This window comes from Budorcas taxicolor, chromosome 6 (genome assembly GCF_023091745.1).
Source record: "Budorcas taxicolor isolate Tak-1 chromosome 6, Takin1.1, whole genome shotgun sequence".
NCBI classification, from domain to species: domain Eukaryota; kingdom Metazoa; phylum Chordata; class Mammalia; order Artiodactyla; family Bovidae; genus Budorcas; species Budorcas taxicolor.
Window position 1 is genome coordinate 83,809,881 of NC_068915.1, and position 17,334 is coordinate 83,827,214.

Here is a 17,334-nt window from a genome sequence, read left to right on the forward strand (position 1 = left end):
GGGAGATGAAGAGGAGAGGGAACAAATCAAGCAATAAAACCTGAGGGGTGTGTGTGAAATACAATGAATGTAAGATTGAAATGCTTGTAGCAGAGACAGTGTACTGTAAGAAACAGGCTAACAATACTTCAGCAGTTGCAGTGCTATCTCGGCAAACCTGCTTATTAGGAATAGGAAAGGAGGGCAGAAGAGGAGAGGAAACAATGCTTCAAAGCCCTATCAGTGGGGAATAGGAATGTGAAGAGAGAAGAAACGTGAAAGTATGCCGAAGGCCTCCTATTCTTGGATTAGGGTTTAGGTAAGGAAAATAACGTCTTGACAGGGCTAATAATTTTTTTAATAACAGACAAATATTCATCTAACTGAGTTTTAGGAAAGATAACTATTAATTAAGTACATTGAAATTTTCAAGAAGAAAAACATAGAATGAAAAACAATGAAAATCAGCAAGAATAAGGAAAAGAAACTAAAAAAGTACATTATTTACTTAAAGCCAACTGAAGAAATGAAATCAGGTATACTACCTGCTACAATTAATGAGAATAGATAAAGCTTTGTTATTAAAGAATCTATCAAATTGCATTCAAAATTAAAGCCTAATTATCTATTATTTTAAAAGAATCATACTTGTAAATAAAGGGATAAAAGACTGTTGAAAAGAAGCTATGAGAAAGAGATGGTATACAATTAATGTGGCACTCAATATAGAATCCAAAAATAGATCCCAGGTTATATAGGGACTTAGGATACAACAAGGATGGCATTTTATTTTATTTATTTTTCAAATTAACATTAAAATTTTATTTAGAAAAATGTAGTTTAAATTAGGGAAGATCTAGGTTTATTTCATGTTTGTACCTGTGTACTCACTGTTTAAGGACCACAGGTTTGAGTTCTAAAACACAGAGATTCTTATATAGTTTATTTTGTATGATTTCCATTATAAGAGAAAAAATGTGATGTATATTTATGATTTTATATACTACCTTATCAAATATGTTCCCAGTACAAGGGAACTTCCATTTGACCATTTACTGAAATATGTGTAAATATTGATGGATCTTAAACAGACCTATTGTGGTGATCATTTCACAATATGTATATACATGGAATCATGTTATGTACCTGGAACCAACAAAATGTTGAAAGTGTTAAATGTCAGTTACATCTAAAAAAAAAGAAAGAACTGAAACCTTTAAAATATTTCGCATGTCCAATTTGGAAAAATTTTCCAACACGCTGGATTCTGATTCCATAATACCAAGACTAATTTATCCTCTTCTGCCCCATACTTCCAGTGTTGATGTTCATGATGCATTCATCATCATTTTAGGGCCCTGACCCTCATCCTCATATAATAGTGTTAATTTTCCTATGAGATGCATAAGTTCTAGAAGCTATCTGTTCAGTAAAGAGTTAACTCACTAGGCGTAGGAACTTTATACATTCATTCCAAAGGGAAAGAGAGACCCGTGAGCGACTTCTGAGAGATAACATTTGAACCTTGGATTATCTTGCCTGAGAAGTGTCTTGTAAACCTGAGGCTTTGGGAGAAGGCAATGGCAACCCACTCTAGTACTCTTGCCTGGAAACTCTCATGGATGGAGGAGCCTGGTAGGCTGCAGTCCATGGGGTCGCTAAGGGTTGGACACGACTAAGCAACTTCATTTTCACTTTTCACTTTCATGCATTGGAGAAGGAAATGGCAACCCACTCCAGTGTTCTTGTCTGGAGAATCCCAGGGATGGCGGAGCCTGTTGGGCTGCCATCTATGGGGTTGCACAGAGTCGGACATGACTGGAGCAACTTAGCTGTAGCAGCAGCAGCAGTCTTCAAGTTAACAAACAAAAGGGATGCTTGCTTTTGTATGCCTGGGGCTCTGGTCATGGTATATCAGTTTCACCTCTGGAGGGGCTACAGATTAAACAGTTAAGGTCAGTCATGTGGCCACTCCATGCTTATGTGGTTGGTGACTGTCTCCCAGTAATTACACTGGATGCCCTAAGACTTGGATGAGATTCACTGCAGGTGTTGGCAATATTTCATACTTCAAGCATTTTGTGAACGGGGCTCGTAATTATATGTGGCTTATGAGTTGTTATGATGACTATGCTTAGAGCAGTGACAGACACTTTTCTAAAAAAAAAAGCTGTATAAGGGCTTGTTAAAATCACTGCAGATGGTGATTGCAGCCATGAAATTAAAAGACGCTTACTCCTTGGAAGGAAAGTTATGACCAACCTAGATAGTATATTCAAAAGCAGAGACATTACTTTGCCAACTAAGGGCCATCTAGTCAAGGCTATGGTTTTTCCAGTGGTCATGTATGGATGTGAGAGTTGGACTGTGAAGAAAGCTGAGCGCCGAAGAATTGATGTTTCTGAACTGTGGTGTTGGAGAAGACTCTTGAGAGTCCCTTGGACTGCAAGGAGATCCAACCAGTCCATTCTGAAGGAGATCAGCCCTGGGATTTCTTTGGAAGGAATGATGCTGAAGCCGAAACTCCAGTACTTTGGCCACCTCATGCGAAAAGTTGACTCATTGGAAAAGACTCTGATGCTGGGAGAGCTTGGAGGCAGGAGGATAAGGGGATGACAGAGGATGAGATGGCTGGACGGCATCACTGACTCGATGGACGTGAGTCTGAGTGAACTCCGGGAGTTGGTGATGGACAGGGAGGCCTGGCATGCTGCAATTCATGGGGTCGCCAAGAGTCAGACACGACTGAGTGACTGAAGGGAACTAAACCGACTGAAATAAAACTAAAGGTTGAGAACTGGAAAGCCAAAGTTTAGAACTTGAAAACATGTATCAAACATCAGATATGGGATGACAAAGTTAAGAGCAAATACCAAAGGGTCAAAAGGCAAAGATGTGGAGCAATAAAGAAATAAACACACAGAGATACATACAAAATGTGAAGCAGAAGGAAATTTGATTTGGTTCAGCACACAGATCCCAGTTGAAACAAAAGTGCTAGAAGACCATCTTGTTGGGTTCTGGAGAATCCTATAGAGAAGCAGGATTAGGTATGTGTGCCTGCTCAGTCCCTTCAGTCATGCCCAACTCTTTATGACCCTGTGAACTATAGCCTGCCAGTTTCCTCTGTCCATTGGATTCTCCAGGCAAGAATACTGCAGTGTGTTGCCATGCCCTCCTCCAGGGAATCTTTTGACCCAGGGATAGAACCTGTCTCCTTTATCTTCTGCATTGCAGGTGGGTTCTTTACCACTGAACCATTGGGGAAACCCAGGATTAGGTATAGAGCCTGGCAAATAAATCTCTCCTGCCTTTTTCTTACACTTAGTTCTGTAGAATTTTTTTTTTTTTTTAAATGAAGCAGTGGAAACACTAGTTGTTGTTTTGGTGAAGGAAGAATGTTGTGCTTCTCCTTATGAAAGGGTAGCATTTTATTTATTTATTTTTTTACTTTATTTTACTTTACAATACTGTATTGGTTTTGCCATACATCAACATGAATCCACCACGGGTGTACATGAGTTCCCAATCCTGAACCCCTCTCCCACCTCCCTCCACATATCATCTCTCTGGGTCATCCCAGTGCACCAGCCCCAAGCATCCTGTATCCTGCATCGAACCTAGACTGGTGATTCGTTTCTTGCATGATGCTATACATGTTTCAACGCCATTCTCCCAAATCATCCCACCCTCCCCCTCTCCCACAGAGTCCAAAAGTCTGTTCTATACATCTGTGTCTCTTCTGCTATCTTGCATACAGAGTTAGCATTTTAAATCACAGGGATAGGTTGAATTATTTAATAAATACTGCCAACTCAACTGGCTCTCTATACTTGGGAAAAAATACATTTGGGCTCCTACCTTGTACTAATTCTGGAAGAGGAAATGGCAACCCACTCCAGTATTCTTGTCTGGAGAATACCATGGACAGAGGAGCTTGGTGGGCTACAGTCCATGGGGTCGCAAAGTGTCAGACACGACTGAAGTGACTGAGAATCACCTTGTACTAAATTATTTCTGTGTGGATAAAGACTTAAAAATAGGGGGGGAAAACTCCCAGGGAAATTCTTCTTTTCATGGGCTGTGAAGTCCATTTGAATCAAGACCAAAAATTCAAAAAATTAAAATAAAGTCAACATAAGACCACATAAATAGTCAGATGGCAAAAAGTACATTTGGGAAGATATTTGCATGTGAATAGTAAAGAAAGTTTTAACATCTATAATTTACAGAGATTTTTACAGATTAACAAGGATAAGCAAACGACACAATAGAAAAACTGGGCAAAGAAAGTAACAGGAAATTCACACATGAGCAAGCCCAAATGGTCAGTATGTAGAGAAAAAAATTCTCAACCTCATTACTAGTTAGAGAAAATGCAAATTAAATTAACAATAGCATATACTTATCAAATTAGCACAAAGTTAAAACTGTGTACCTGTTGCTGGGGGGCAGGGGGTGGTCGAGGAAGAGTACTCAAATACACAACTAGTGGAAGTGTGAATTATTTCAACTGTTTGGAAAACAATCTGGCAATGTTTCTTAAAATTAAAAATTCTCATCTGATTAAGAAATCTCAATCTAGAAACCTATTGAATGTATATAAATATAAGGATGTATATACAAGGACATTTTTGCAATGTTGGTCATATTAGTCAAAACCTGGAAACAAAGTAAATAACTAGAAATACAGGAAAGATTGAACATATTGTGCTACATCCATACTGAGGAATATTATGCAGTCATAGAAAAGAATAGGTTAAACCTTTACATTGCCTTGGAGAGTATCTGTGAGATATTGCTGAGAAAAGCATACAAATTTCAGAAGATTGTGTATAATATAAACCCTCTTCAGTAAAATACTGGTAAATACTCCTATGGATTTTCTTTTCTATGTAGGCTAATTAATCAAGGAGGAGAATAAGAAAGGATATATACCATTTTGTCAATATGAATTACTTAGAGGTAGAGTTTGGGGATGTATGTAGAGGGAGAGGAAGGAGTGGGAAAAAATAGGGAAAAAAGCAAAAGGAAGATTGAATTAAAACAAAAATCCATTTATGTGTTTTACCCTATCCTTCCACTTGCGTAAGTTTTCATTTTAAGTTTATTTTTTATGTTTACATCTTTATATAAATATGAATGAACTTGAACATCTTTGGAGGTTTTAAAGCTGGTAAGTGATGTGATTTGATTTTCATTTTTGAAGGATCCCTTTAGCTCCTGTGTGAACGATAGATTGTAGGGAGATTAGGTGAAAGCAAAGAAGCCAGTTAGGAGGCAAGTGTAGGGGTTTAGGCAAGAAAAATAATAGGAGCTGCAATTAAGGAGAAAAATAGATCAAGTTATATTTTGGTGATGGAGTCAATAGAATGTACTAATTTCTTGATTGAGAAAAGTATTTCTTTGTTAAGTGTTTAGGTTGAGCAGGTGGGTTGATTTTGGTGTTATTTACTGAGAAGTGTAAGGCAGGAGGAGAAACAGGTCTTGGGGTAAAGATCTAGAGTTCCCTTTTTGGAGTCATCAATGTTGTTGGTTTTAAAGTTTGGATGAGGAAGTTAGAGGGAGTACAGATAGAGAAGAAAGGAGAAGATGAAAGGAAGAGGTAAGAAAGAGAAGGGAGGAGGTGGGGATTCTCTGGAAAATGCAGAGGGGATCACCTATATTTAGAGATCTACAGATGATAGTGTGCATGCATGGTGAGTTACTTCAGTTATGTCCAGTTCTTTGCCACCCTATGGACTGTAGCCCACCAGGCTCCTCTGTCCATGAGATTCTCCAGGCAAGAATACTGGAATGAGTTGCCATGCCCTCCTCCAGGGGATCTTCCCAACCCAGGGATTGACCTCACATCTCTTAGATCTCCTACACTGGCAGGTGGGTTCTTTACCACTAGTGCCACCAGGGAAACCCTACAGATGATAAGGAACCATCCAAGGCAGCTGGGAAAGGCAGATAGTGAAGAAGAAGGAAAAATGAAGGAAGTGTCTTAGACACCAAAAAGAGAAAAGGAAGAAGGAAGAAGATAATAATGGGGCTAAGCTCAAGTAAGAAGTGACCATCAGATTTGGCAACAGTGAGGTCTTTGGTGACCTCTATAAGAATAATTGAATGGGGTAGAGAGAAAGAAATTCTAACTGGACAGGGTTAAAGTGAGATCAGGTGACAAGGAGGTGGAAACAGCACAGAAATCTAATTTTTTCAACAAAATTTTACTGAGAAGGAGAGCAGGAAACTGTTGCTGGAGGAGAACAGAGTCAAGAGCAACCTTTTTAGATGAGAGTGTGTGAGCTAGCTACTGATATCACTGAAGAACAGACCTGAAATACTGTACTGCACTTTGGAAGAGCAGTATCTTGTTTCCTGTAGAAAAGAAAGTGAAAGTTGCTCAGTTGTGTCTGACTCTTTGCTACCCCATGGGCTTAGTCCATGGAATTCTCCAGGCCAGAATATTGGAGTGGGTAGCCTTTCCCTTCTCCAGGGCATCTTCCCAACCTAAGGATGGAACCTAGGTCTCCTGCATTGCTGGTGGATTCTTTACCAAATGAGCCACAAAAGAAAATCCTATGAAAAGAGGAAATGATGCAACTGCTTATATGCTCAGAATAATGTACCTGTTGTTAGCTCTCCTAGGCTGCAGAAATATTTCTGCTGATATACCTGAGCTATTTCATCACTTTTCTTCTCTCACTCCTTCCTAACCCCCTTCCCCCTGACTTTTTATTCTCCTATTTCCCCAAATATTATTTGAATATGAGGGAAAATTTGGGGCAATTGTACAGGGAGCATACCTGTAGCTGCTAAGTAAAGACACAGTGACAAAATTCATACCACAGATTGTGATTTCTGTAGATATTCAGAGATGGGAGACAACATTTTGAGTTGGAGTGGTTAGATAATAGCATCCTAGAATTGATAGTAATAAATCCACAGATTCTTGGAATTTAAATCTATAAACCACCTTAATCTTAATTGGTCCTGTTCTTCAAATAACTAAACAGAATCTTGCCCAAGCTAACTACTTATGTAATAGAGTGATTATGCCAGAAATGCAAGCAATATTACTTCCTATATTTTCCAGATGGCTAGCTGATTGTCTTAACAATACTGAATTTGAAATAACATCTTTATCATAAAGGATTGTACTGAATTTGTGGTTAATTTGCATAGGATTGACATAATTAAAATAAAGTTACATGTTTTTTCCCCTTATTTATTCTTTTATATCGTTTAACAAGATTTCATATTTTTATTCATATAGACTGTTTATAATTTGTGTTAGTTTCATTCATGTATATCTATAGATTTTGTTGCGATTAAGTGGAGTTTAAAAATAATGTTTATATTTTGTTTCTTTTGGTAATTAAGAAAAATATTACTGTTTATATTTTGGTTTGGTAATTGGCCACCTTACAAAACTCTACTGTTGATTCTAATAATTTTTCAACTAAGTCTTTTGAGTATTTTAAGTATACAGAATACTGTCAGTCGGCTTCCCTGGTAGCTTAATGGTAAAGGATCTGCTTGCTAAGGCAGGAGACACGGGTTCAATCCCTAGGTCAGGAAGATCCCCTGGAGAAAGAAATGGTAACCCCTCCAGTATTCTTGCCTACGAAAACTCATGGATAGAGGAGGCTGGTGGGCTATATTCCATGGTGTCTCAGAAGAGTTGGACACGACTTAGTGTCTTAACAACAACATTATCAGTAAATAATGACCTTTTCCTGCCGGGAGCCAGCAGGGGGAATCCTGCCTGTGGCAAAGGTCATGAGGAAGGGGGACTGACAAACGCAAAGGCGGGATCAGGCCTCAGGGGTCCCCCTGGATTTTCTCGAGCATCTACCCCCAAAACCAGAGTCTGCATGCTTTACTGCGTTATGCTTTCCACCTACTCTTCCGACATTACAGGGGGGCTGTCCCCCACCACCTTCCTCTGAAAGGAGTTAACTTGGAGCTCCAGTTAATAAGTCTCCTGGGTGTAACAAGAGTGTTTCAGTCCAAAAACTCCTCTGATGGCTCTCTAGCCTGCCTGACAAGTTTGTCCGGCCTCTTACAACCACACATAATTGTTCACAGCCTCCCAACCATAAGAGGCATGAGATGTTTTGAACTTTCCAAATACAGAATCTTTTGAGAAATTAGAAATTATTAGTGGGTTGTTAGAAATATACCAGTAGAGGGTTTCATTGTTGAGCCAATATTTGCTGCTAAGTCTCCATATCCCTTGTCCCTTATATACATTAATTGATACAACTGGCATATGGGAAAAATAAGTAGCAATCTTTGATATTAATCATGTTAGACCTTAGGCTAGTAAATTCTTTTCTTGATTACAGCCCACTGCACCTTTGCCCTGTAGGAATGCAACTTTATCTGGCGCCTTTGGAGGTTGGCGCCTGGTTTAAGAAAAATCACCCCTGGAAAAAATAAGTTTTCTGGTTGACTGACCATTATCAGAAAGAAAGGGTCATAAAATGTTAGCATGCCCCCTGGCCAGAACATGATGTAAAATCACCTAAGACCTTTGTATGCATGCATAAAGAGTGCCTGGTCTCGATAAAGGTCAGGCCTGTTGACCCCGCATGACTTTGTATTATCCATTGATCTCTATGTATAACCTAAAGTATAAGAGCTTTCCTGAAAAATAAAGAGTTGGACCAGTTCCTGGAAAGACTGGTTTCCCCATGTCATCTTTTCTCTCGCTCTGCTTTTCAGGCTGAATTCCCGTTTGGAACACAGAGGCTCGCTGTGTCTACTAATTTTGCCTGGGCTTCTAAGACCTGATCGGGGAGGCGCTTTGCATCTCCACTCCTTCTGCGGCCTCACGTAGACAGTGCAAGTCTCTTGTCTTGAGACTTTATTGGCTTCTTGTGTAAACCAAGGAATACAGCCTCTTTTCCCTATTATTTTCTCCATTACATTATTCTTCCCTAATCTCTCTTTATATCTCTGAATAAATAATCTTATCAGATTGCTGACACCGTCCCCACTTCAAATTACCCTGGATCCACCGGGGCTGGACCCCGGCATTTTCCTTCATTCTTTCCAATGTACATATATTACTTCTTTTCCTTTTTCTAATTGCATTGGAATAGACTTCTAGTAGAATATTTGATTCAGTCCTTTAATTAATTTACAATATATTATTTCCTGTAGAAATAATACCTTAAATTGATTAATTAATTAGTTATTCACTGTGACTTTCTTTCATAATCTTTGATTTCTCTGATCTCAAGTTTATTCCAAGTTTTTGTTGGAAAACTCACTTTCTTGGAGACCAGTATTTTTATCTCCAGGGAGTTGTCAGCAACTGTGATGCTGAGATTTTGCAAATCTCTAGTTTTTATCTTCCAAAAACTCCTCACTCTTTTGGTGGCAACATTTCTGTCATTATAAGACACATTGTTTTTATTTGTTTTCTGTCATTTTAGTGAAATTTGAGGAGAGAGAGGGATAAATTTTCACTATTATTCAGCAATTTTGCTTTGGAAGTTAGGCTAGAAACACTTTGAAGGAATAAGTAATAAAATTTGGTGAATGGTTAGATAATGGAGAAGGAGGGGTCAAAATTGACCTTAAGATATGGTGGCTAGGTGAGTCTGAGAATGGGAATACCATGAATTAAAACCACGGAAAGAGACTAGAATCAAGATCAGAAATGATGCCTACTAATTTTTCCAGTAGTCATGTATGGATGTGAGAGTTGGACTGTGAAGAAAACTGAGCACCAAAGAATTGATGCGTTTGAACTGTAGTGTTGGAGAAGACTCTTGAGAGTCCCTTGGACTGCAAGGAGATCCAACGAGTGCATTCTAAAGGAGATCAGTCCATTGTAAAGATCAGTTCTGGGTGTTCTTTGGAAGGAATGATGCTAAAGCTGAAACTCCAGTACTTTGGCCACCTCATGCAAAGAGTTGACTCATTGGAAAAGACTCTGATGCTGGGAGGGATTAGGGGCAGGAGGAAAAGGGGACGACAGAGGATGATATGGCTGGATGGCATCACCGACTTGATGGACATGAGTTTGAGTGAACTCCGGGAGTTGGTGATGGACAGGGAGGTCTGGAGTGCTGCGATTCATGGGGTTGCAAAGAGTCGGACATGACTGAGCGACTGAACTGAGCTGAAATGATCCTTTAAAAAATTGCTTCAGAATGAACTCAGACACCCAGGCTTAGAGTATAATATTTGTTTAATAAGGTGTGTATAGCTGGATGATGTAGAACCATCCTTTGAGCGAATAGTAACTTTAGGCTTGGGGTGTTCCAAGAAGCTGTAAGGTGGATTTATGAGAGTTTCCCCAGTAACAGTCATATAATTCCTATTTTTAAGAGGGTCAGACTCTTGGCACACCCTGTAGGAAAAGGGTTGTTAGATATTTGACCTGAAACCAAATGCCAAGTTTCAGAAACTCACTTAGTTTCTCACTGACTTATGTTAGTGGGCATTATCAACCCCTGCCCTGGCAACCATGTCTGCAGACATCCTGCCCTGAGCATCTAGTATTTATTTCTTCTTTCCTTATGTTCCAGTTGTATGAAAAAAAGCTAGTCCATCAGTAAGTTTTGTAAGTTTTCTTCATACCATTTGAAATATGAATAATGTCTCTGTAATATTGGTTGCATTTTTTATAAACCTTGGATATTCTTAGTTTCTTCATGTTAGAAACTTAATGCACAATGATTTTCACTTAATGTATCAGATTAGCACTTTTCTCAGTAGCTTATACTGGAGAGTACACAAAACTTTTCTCATAAGTTTTGAGGGGCATGAAACTGAATGAACACTAACCTAATTTTTACTCAACCTGAGACATTTCTAATCTGTATTAGATGGAACAGGAATCCTGAATATTATCCTTCACTTTGTTACCTTTTAAAAATCACATACTTCTAAGTCTGATGAATTCCATAGATGATCTATCATTTGGTAGACTGCAAGAAGAGTCATAAGCATAAAGGTGTATATGCTCACACCAGGTTTAGGTTAGCTCAGCTGAATATTTGTTATTTGACAAATGCTATAGTTATATAATGACCAAAGATGCTCTCTGCTCTTGGATACTCTGGTAAGTGGTTTGATGTATAAGTTTGGCTGATCTGTTTCTTATGGATCATCTTAGATACCTTACACATACCAGGTATCATTTTGGTCATCTATAATCCACTCCATTTATATGTGAAAACTACATGGGAGTTGCTTAAACATTTTGGAATATATGACTGGTCATATGAAAGATGATGTAATCTGATGTGCACTTAAAATTTTATAATGTTCACATGCTCATTAATTATAGGGCAATACATCATGAAGAAGATGCAGGTATTGCAGTATAACTTTAGGTAAAATAACTTCTTTGTGCCTCAGTTTCTTCATACAGAAAATGAGAATGCCAGGAGAATTAAATAAGTTAATATGTAAAGTGCTTAGACCAGTACTGACAATTAGTAAAGCTAATTTTTGTTGTTAAGGTACTGCCTCACTCCTAAATATTGGAATTTATATTGACTATAGTGGGGCATTATATCTGCTGGGGAGCTACAAAAAGTAAGAAATTACAGATATTTCTCAAGTTTCCCACTGGAAAACCATATATTTAAAACATGAAAATGTTCTGTATGAAGGAACATGTATTCTCAGTAGTAAAAAATTAAATACTGTCATTCATAATAAAGCAACATCTCTCTTTATTCCTTTTCTTCTCTTAGAATGAATCATCACAAGAATTATTTAATGGAAATCAGGCTGTGTACATTGTAATTGTGACTAATAGCTAAGTTTAATGAATGTTCAGAATGCCATTTGGTACATTCTATCTCCATTTGGTTATCACTAGTGTTGTACTTATGGATGTTGTGTATATGGTAATACTTATAATACAAAGAACATTGGATTAAATGAAAATAGAGAGAAAGGCATGTAAAAGCAGGCATCCTGACCCATCTAAATGAAAAAAGTATGAGAAATATTTGGTGATTGTCTTAATGCAGGTAGTTAGAAACTGGGAATGAGGGCTGTGAAAGAAGTCTGAAACAAGATGTCAGGACATCTTAATGTTTGATTAACCAAGATTATATAACAATAGATCAGACTGATAGTTTTGGAATATTCATTTGTGAAGTAAACATAGGTTAATTTATTTGAATATCTTGATTTGAATTTATAGCATAAAAGGTGAATTTCTTAGTATAGGCATATTTGAAGTTATTTTAAAGTTATACATTAGCTTTGTTATATACTTATCTATTAATGGTACTCACTTTAGCCCTTATTCTAATTCTAAGGGCTTACAGATTAATAGAACTTCTGCTAAGATTATGACATATTTAACCTTCAGTTCAGTTCAGTCGCTCAGTCGTGTCTGACTCTTTGTGACCCCATGGACTGCAGCATGCCAGGCCTCCCTGTCCATCACCAACTCCCGGAGTTCACTCAGACTCACGTCCATCGAGTCAGTGATGCCATCCAGCCATCTCATCCTCTGTTGTCCCCTTCTCCTCCTGCCCCCAATGCCTTCCAGCATCAGAGTCTTTTCCAATGAGTCAACTCTTCGCATGAGGTGGCCAAAGTACTGGAGTTTCAGCTTTAGCATCATATCCTTCCAAAGAACACTCAGGGCTGATCTCCTTCAGAATGGACTGGTTGGATCTCCTTGCAGTCCAAGGGACTCTCAGGAGTCTTTTCCAACACCACAGTTCAAAAACATCTATTCTTCTGTGCTCAGCTTTCTTCACAGTCCAACTCTCACATCCATATATTATCACAGGAAAAACCATAGCCTTGACTAAACGGACTTCTGTTGGCAAAGTAATGTCTCTGCTTTTCAATATGCTATCTAGGTTGGTCATAACTTTTCTTCCAAGGAGTAAGCATCTTTTATGTCATGCCAAAAACATTCCCATGGTATTGTATCTGTGTTTGCCATCTCATTGTTAGTTGAAGTTGTGGGGAGATGAAATAACTTGTCTTAAGTCATACAGCTAGTAAATGGTTAAACTTAGAATTGAACAAGGACTCTGAGTCCAAAGCCTATTTATTAATCAGTGAGTTATATTGATTACTTCCATGTCATTTCCTTCTTTATCATAAAGCTAAATTAAAAGCAGGAATTTTCTTTCATTTTTTAATATACTAACTCTTTGTATAATGGTAAAAGTATACCAAAACTCTTTTTTTTTTTTTTTTGGTTCTCTTTATTTTTATTTTTTATTTTTAAATTTTTATTTTTACTTTATTTTACTTTACAATACTGTGTTGGTTTTGCCATACATTGACATGAATCCACCACAGGTGTAGCATGCGATCCCAAACATGAACCCCCCTCCCACCTCCCTCCCCACAACATCCCTCTGGGTCATCCCCGTGCACCAGCACCAAGCATGCTGTATCCTGCATCGGACATAGACTGGTGATTCGATTCTTACATGATAGCATACATGTTTCAATGCCATTCTCCCAAATCATCCCACCCTCTCCCTCTCCCTCTGAGTCCAAAAGTCCGCTATACACATCTGTGTCTTTTTTGCTGGCTTGCATACAGGGTCATCATTGCCATCTTTCTAAATTCCATATATATGTGTTAGTATACTGTATTGGTGTTTTTCTTTCTGGCTTACTTCACTCTGTATAATTGGCTCCAGTTTCATCCATCTCAACAGAACTGATTAAAATGTATTCTTTTTAACAGCTGAGTAATACTCCATTGTGTATATGTACCACAGCTTTCTTATCCATTCATCTGCTGATGGGCATCAATTTATTAGAAACTGGGAGGTACTGAAATTCCTTAGAAAAACTACAAGCTTTCGTCAGAGAGAGTTAGGTCTGAAAATGTGTTGTCAAGAATCTGCTCAGGAAAATGGGAGATGAATGATGCCACCACTTCTCTTGCAGAATTTGGTTTGGTTGATAAAATTATTTGAGTTAAAGTGGCATCTATGATAAAGGAAGCTAATGTTAAAGGGGCAGTCAAGACTCTTCATTGGGTTTAACTTATAACAAAATATTGGAGAAGGAAATGGCAACCCACTCCAGTATTCTTGCCTGGAGAATCCCATGGACAGAGGAGCCTGACAGGCTACAGTCTATGGGGTCGCAAGAGCTGGACATGACTGAGCGACTAAGCACAGCACAGCACACATAACAAAACGTACTCTTAAACAGACATTAATGTTTACATACACTGATGTATGTAATGTCTTGTAATGTTTAACAAGAAGATCTTTATTTGGGGTTGTATGTTCTTTTCTGCACTGACCATTTCTCTTCCTTGAATAACTTGTTTAAATTAGAAGCAGAAACAACATGTCCTTCATCAGGTATCTTGGATATGGAATAAGTTTCATTCATTTAATTTTTAATACATTAAAAACCTTCTTTGAGTGTCTATCACAAAGTAGGTGTTAGGTGTTCTCAAAATATGTCTCTTACATTTTTCCTCCCCTGCATGTTTTCTAACTGATTTTCTGAAAGGGCTGATTATCTTCATCTAGAAATGAGGTAGTGGCAAGAAATAATATAAAATTATAAATCATCTTCAACTTGGAAGGTGACTGCTAGGATTCAGGCATTTAAAGGAGGATAGCATTAAAAAAAAAAAAAAAACAATGCTAAGAAAAGAATTTCAACTTACCAAAGATACTATCTTATTATTTAAGTCCATATATTCTTGTGAATATGGTTTTGCAAACTTGCTGTCATAGTCAATATTATTGACTTTAAAGCTGATATGATGGTAGAAATATGTCTTTCCTGAGAAGAAGAAAAAAGAAAAAACAGTTTTCATTTTGCTCATTGTATAACTGCTTTCATTCCTAAGAAAAATCTTGTGAAATAGAATACTCCTATGAAATTTCAGGTAACTTGACATTTAAATAGTATTAGTTCCTAGTGATTGTTGAAATAACTTTGCATATTAAATTATAACCTTGTCAAAGAACGTAAGTCATATTTTAGCATTCTAATAAAATTATTCATATGAGTGACTGCAGTTAATTATTTTAAAAGATCTTTCTTATACACTCACTAATAGTAAAAAAGAAAACAGCAAAGTAAAATGAGATATCATTTTTCTTGAATTGTATTGGCAAATGTGACAAAAATAATAATACTCAAACTGGAGTGCCTATGCTTAGATAAGATTTTAAGCTAAAAATAGTATTGAATAATAAGAGACAAAGAAGATCATAACATAATAATATATGTAATGATAAAAGGGGTCAATTCATTAAGAAGACAAAAAAATTTTAAATACATACGTACCCAACATCAGAGCATCTAAATACATTAAGTAAATACTGATAGATCTGAAGGAAGAAATAGACAATGATATAATAATAGTGTGTGTGTGTGTGTGTGTGTGTGTGTGTGTGTGTATTTAGTCACTTCAGTTGCATCCAACTGTTTGTGACCCTGTGGACTAGAGCCCCCCAGGTTCCTCTGTCCATAGGATTCTCCAGGCAAGAATATTAGAGTGGGTTGCCATGCCCTTCTCCAGGGGATCTTCATGACCCAGGGATCAAACCCTCTTCTACTTCATCCTGCATTGCAGTCGGATTCTTTGCCCACTGAGCCACTGAGGAAGCCCCAAATTTACCAGAAGCAAGAAAACAACAAAATCAGAGCAGAAATAATGTGAAGCAAAGATCAAGGTTTCTTGAAACTTTAAACAAAATTTCAACAAAATTTAGCTAGACTGAGAAAAAGAGAGAAGAGTCAAAGCCAGAAATTAAGGAGAAAACTTTGCAACTGATACTACAGAAATACAAAGGATCATGAGATTACTGTGAAGAATTATGCACCAAAAAGTTGATTAACCTAGAAGAGATAGATAAATTTTTAGAAACATACAACCTGCCAAGACTGAATCATGAAGAAACAGAAAATCTAAATGGACCAACAATGAGTTAGGAGTTTGAACCAATAATCAGAAACCTACCCAAAGAGAAAAACCCAGGGCTAGATTGTTTCTCCAATGAATTCTACCAAACATTTAAGGAATTAATGTCAATCCTTCTCAAAATCATCTAAAAAATAGAAGAGAAAAGAACATTTCTAAATTCATTTTGTTGTTGTTTAGTTGCTAAGTCATGTCTGATTCTGCAACCTCATGGATTGTAGCCTGCCAGGCTCCTCTATTTTGCTATCTCCCAAGTAGGAATACTGGAGTGGGCTGTCATTTCCTTCTCCAGGAGATATTTCGACCCAGGAGTTGAGCTGAAGTCTTCTGCATTGGCAGGTGAATTCTTTACCACTGAGCCACCAGGGAAGCTCAAACTCACTTTACAAGGCCAGTATTACCCTAATAGCAAAACCAGATTAGGACACTGCAATAAAATCCCTAAGGAATATGGTACAAAAATCCTCAACAAAATGATAGCAGACTGAATTTAACTATTAATACACGTTAAAAGGATCTACATCATAGAGATGTATCCCTGGAATTGAAGGATAGTTCAATATACACAAATCAATAAATTTGATATACCATATTAATAGAATAAGAGATAAAAATCACTGATCATTCTCAATTGAGGCAGAAAAAGCATTTGACAAAATATAACCTTTCACATTATAAAAACCTAAGGGAGCAAGCCTCAACATAATGAAGGTGATACATGACAAATCCACGGTCAGCATGATAATCAAGGATGTAAGGCTGAAAGATCAGGAACAAGATAAGGGTACCCACTCTCACTACTCCTGTTTGACATAGTTCTAGAAATCCTAGCCAGAGCAATCAGGTAAGAGAAAGAAATAAAAGGCATCCAAATTAGAAAGGAAGAAGGAAAATTGTGATTTGCACATGGATGATCTTATATACAGAAAGTCCTATAGACTCCACCAAAAAACTGTTAGAACTAATTGAGTCAGTAAAGTTGTTGGATACAAAATCAGTTGTGTTTCTATACACTAACAATGAAACATCTGAAATAATGTATAAGCATATTGTGATAATCATTTTATATAATATATGTGTATAGTAGTAACCATTTTGCAATATATAAGTATATCAAATCAACTTGTTATATACCTTCAACTGACATTAATGTCATATGTCAATTATATTTAAGTAAAGCTGGCAAAAGAAAGTTTCAAAGGAACATAGTATTTTTGTCATTATATATTTTTATTCATAAATACTGTATGACTACTTAATTTTCCATTAGGATATCAGGGTTGAAAATCTAGGCCATTAAGATAGCATTAGGCTTTATTAATGTGTTGAACTACTAAAAGAATTTTAAACACTAGAAAGGAAAGCCATTCCCTAGGTCTGTTATCCTGTTAGAGCTCTGAGTCCTGAATTAGCAGATAAAGTGGTAAATTGAGTGCCACTGTTGGCATTCAAAGGAA

At 37.3% G+C, this 17,334-nt stretch overlaps 1 protein-coding gene across 1 annotated transcript in view; it reads right to left on the bottom strand.

The window, feature by feature from the left end:
* Positions 1–17,334, bottom strand: part of LOC128050039 (transmembrane protease serine 11C-like) — a 64,028-nt gene that overhangs the window by 34,452 nt on the left and 12,242 nt on the right. The window contains exon 3 of the mRNA XM_052642331.1: positions 14,612–14,730. Coding sequence (XP_052498291.1) covers positions 14,612–14,730 — 119 coding nt within the window. The remainder of the gene's footprint in view (positions 1–14,611; positions 14,731–17,334) is intronic.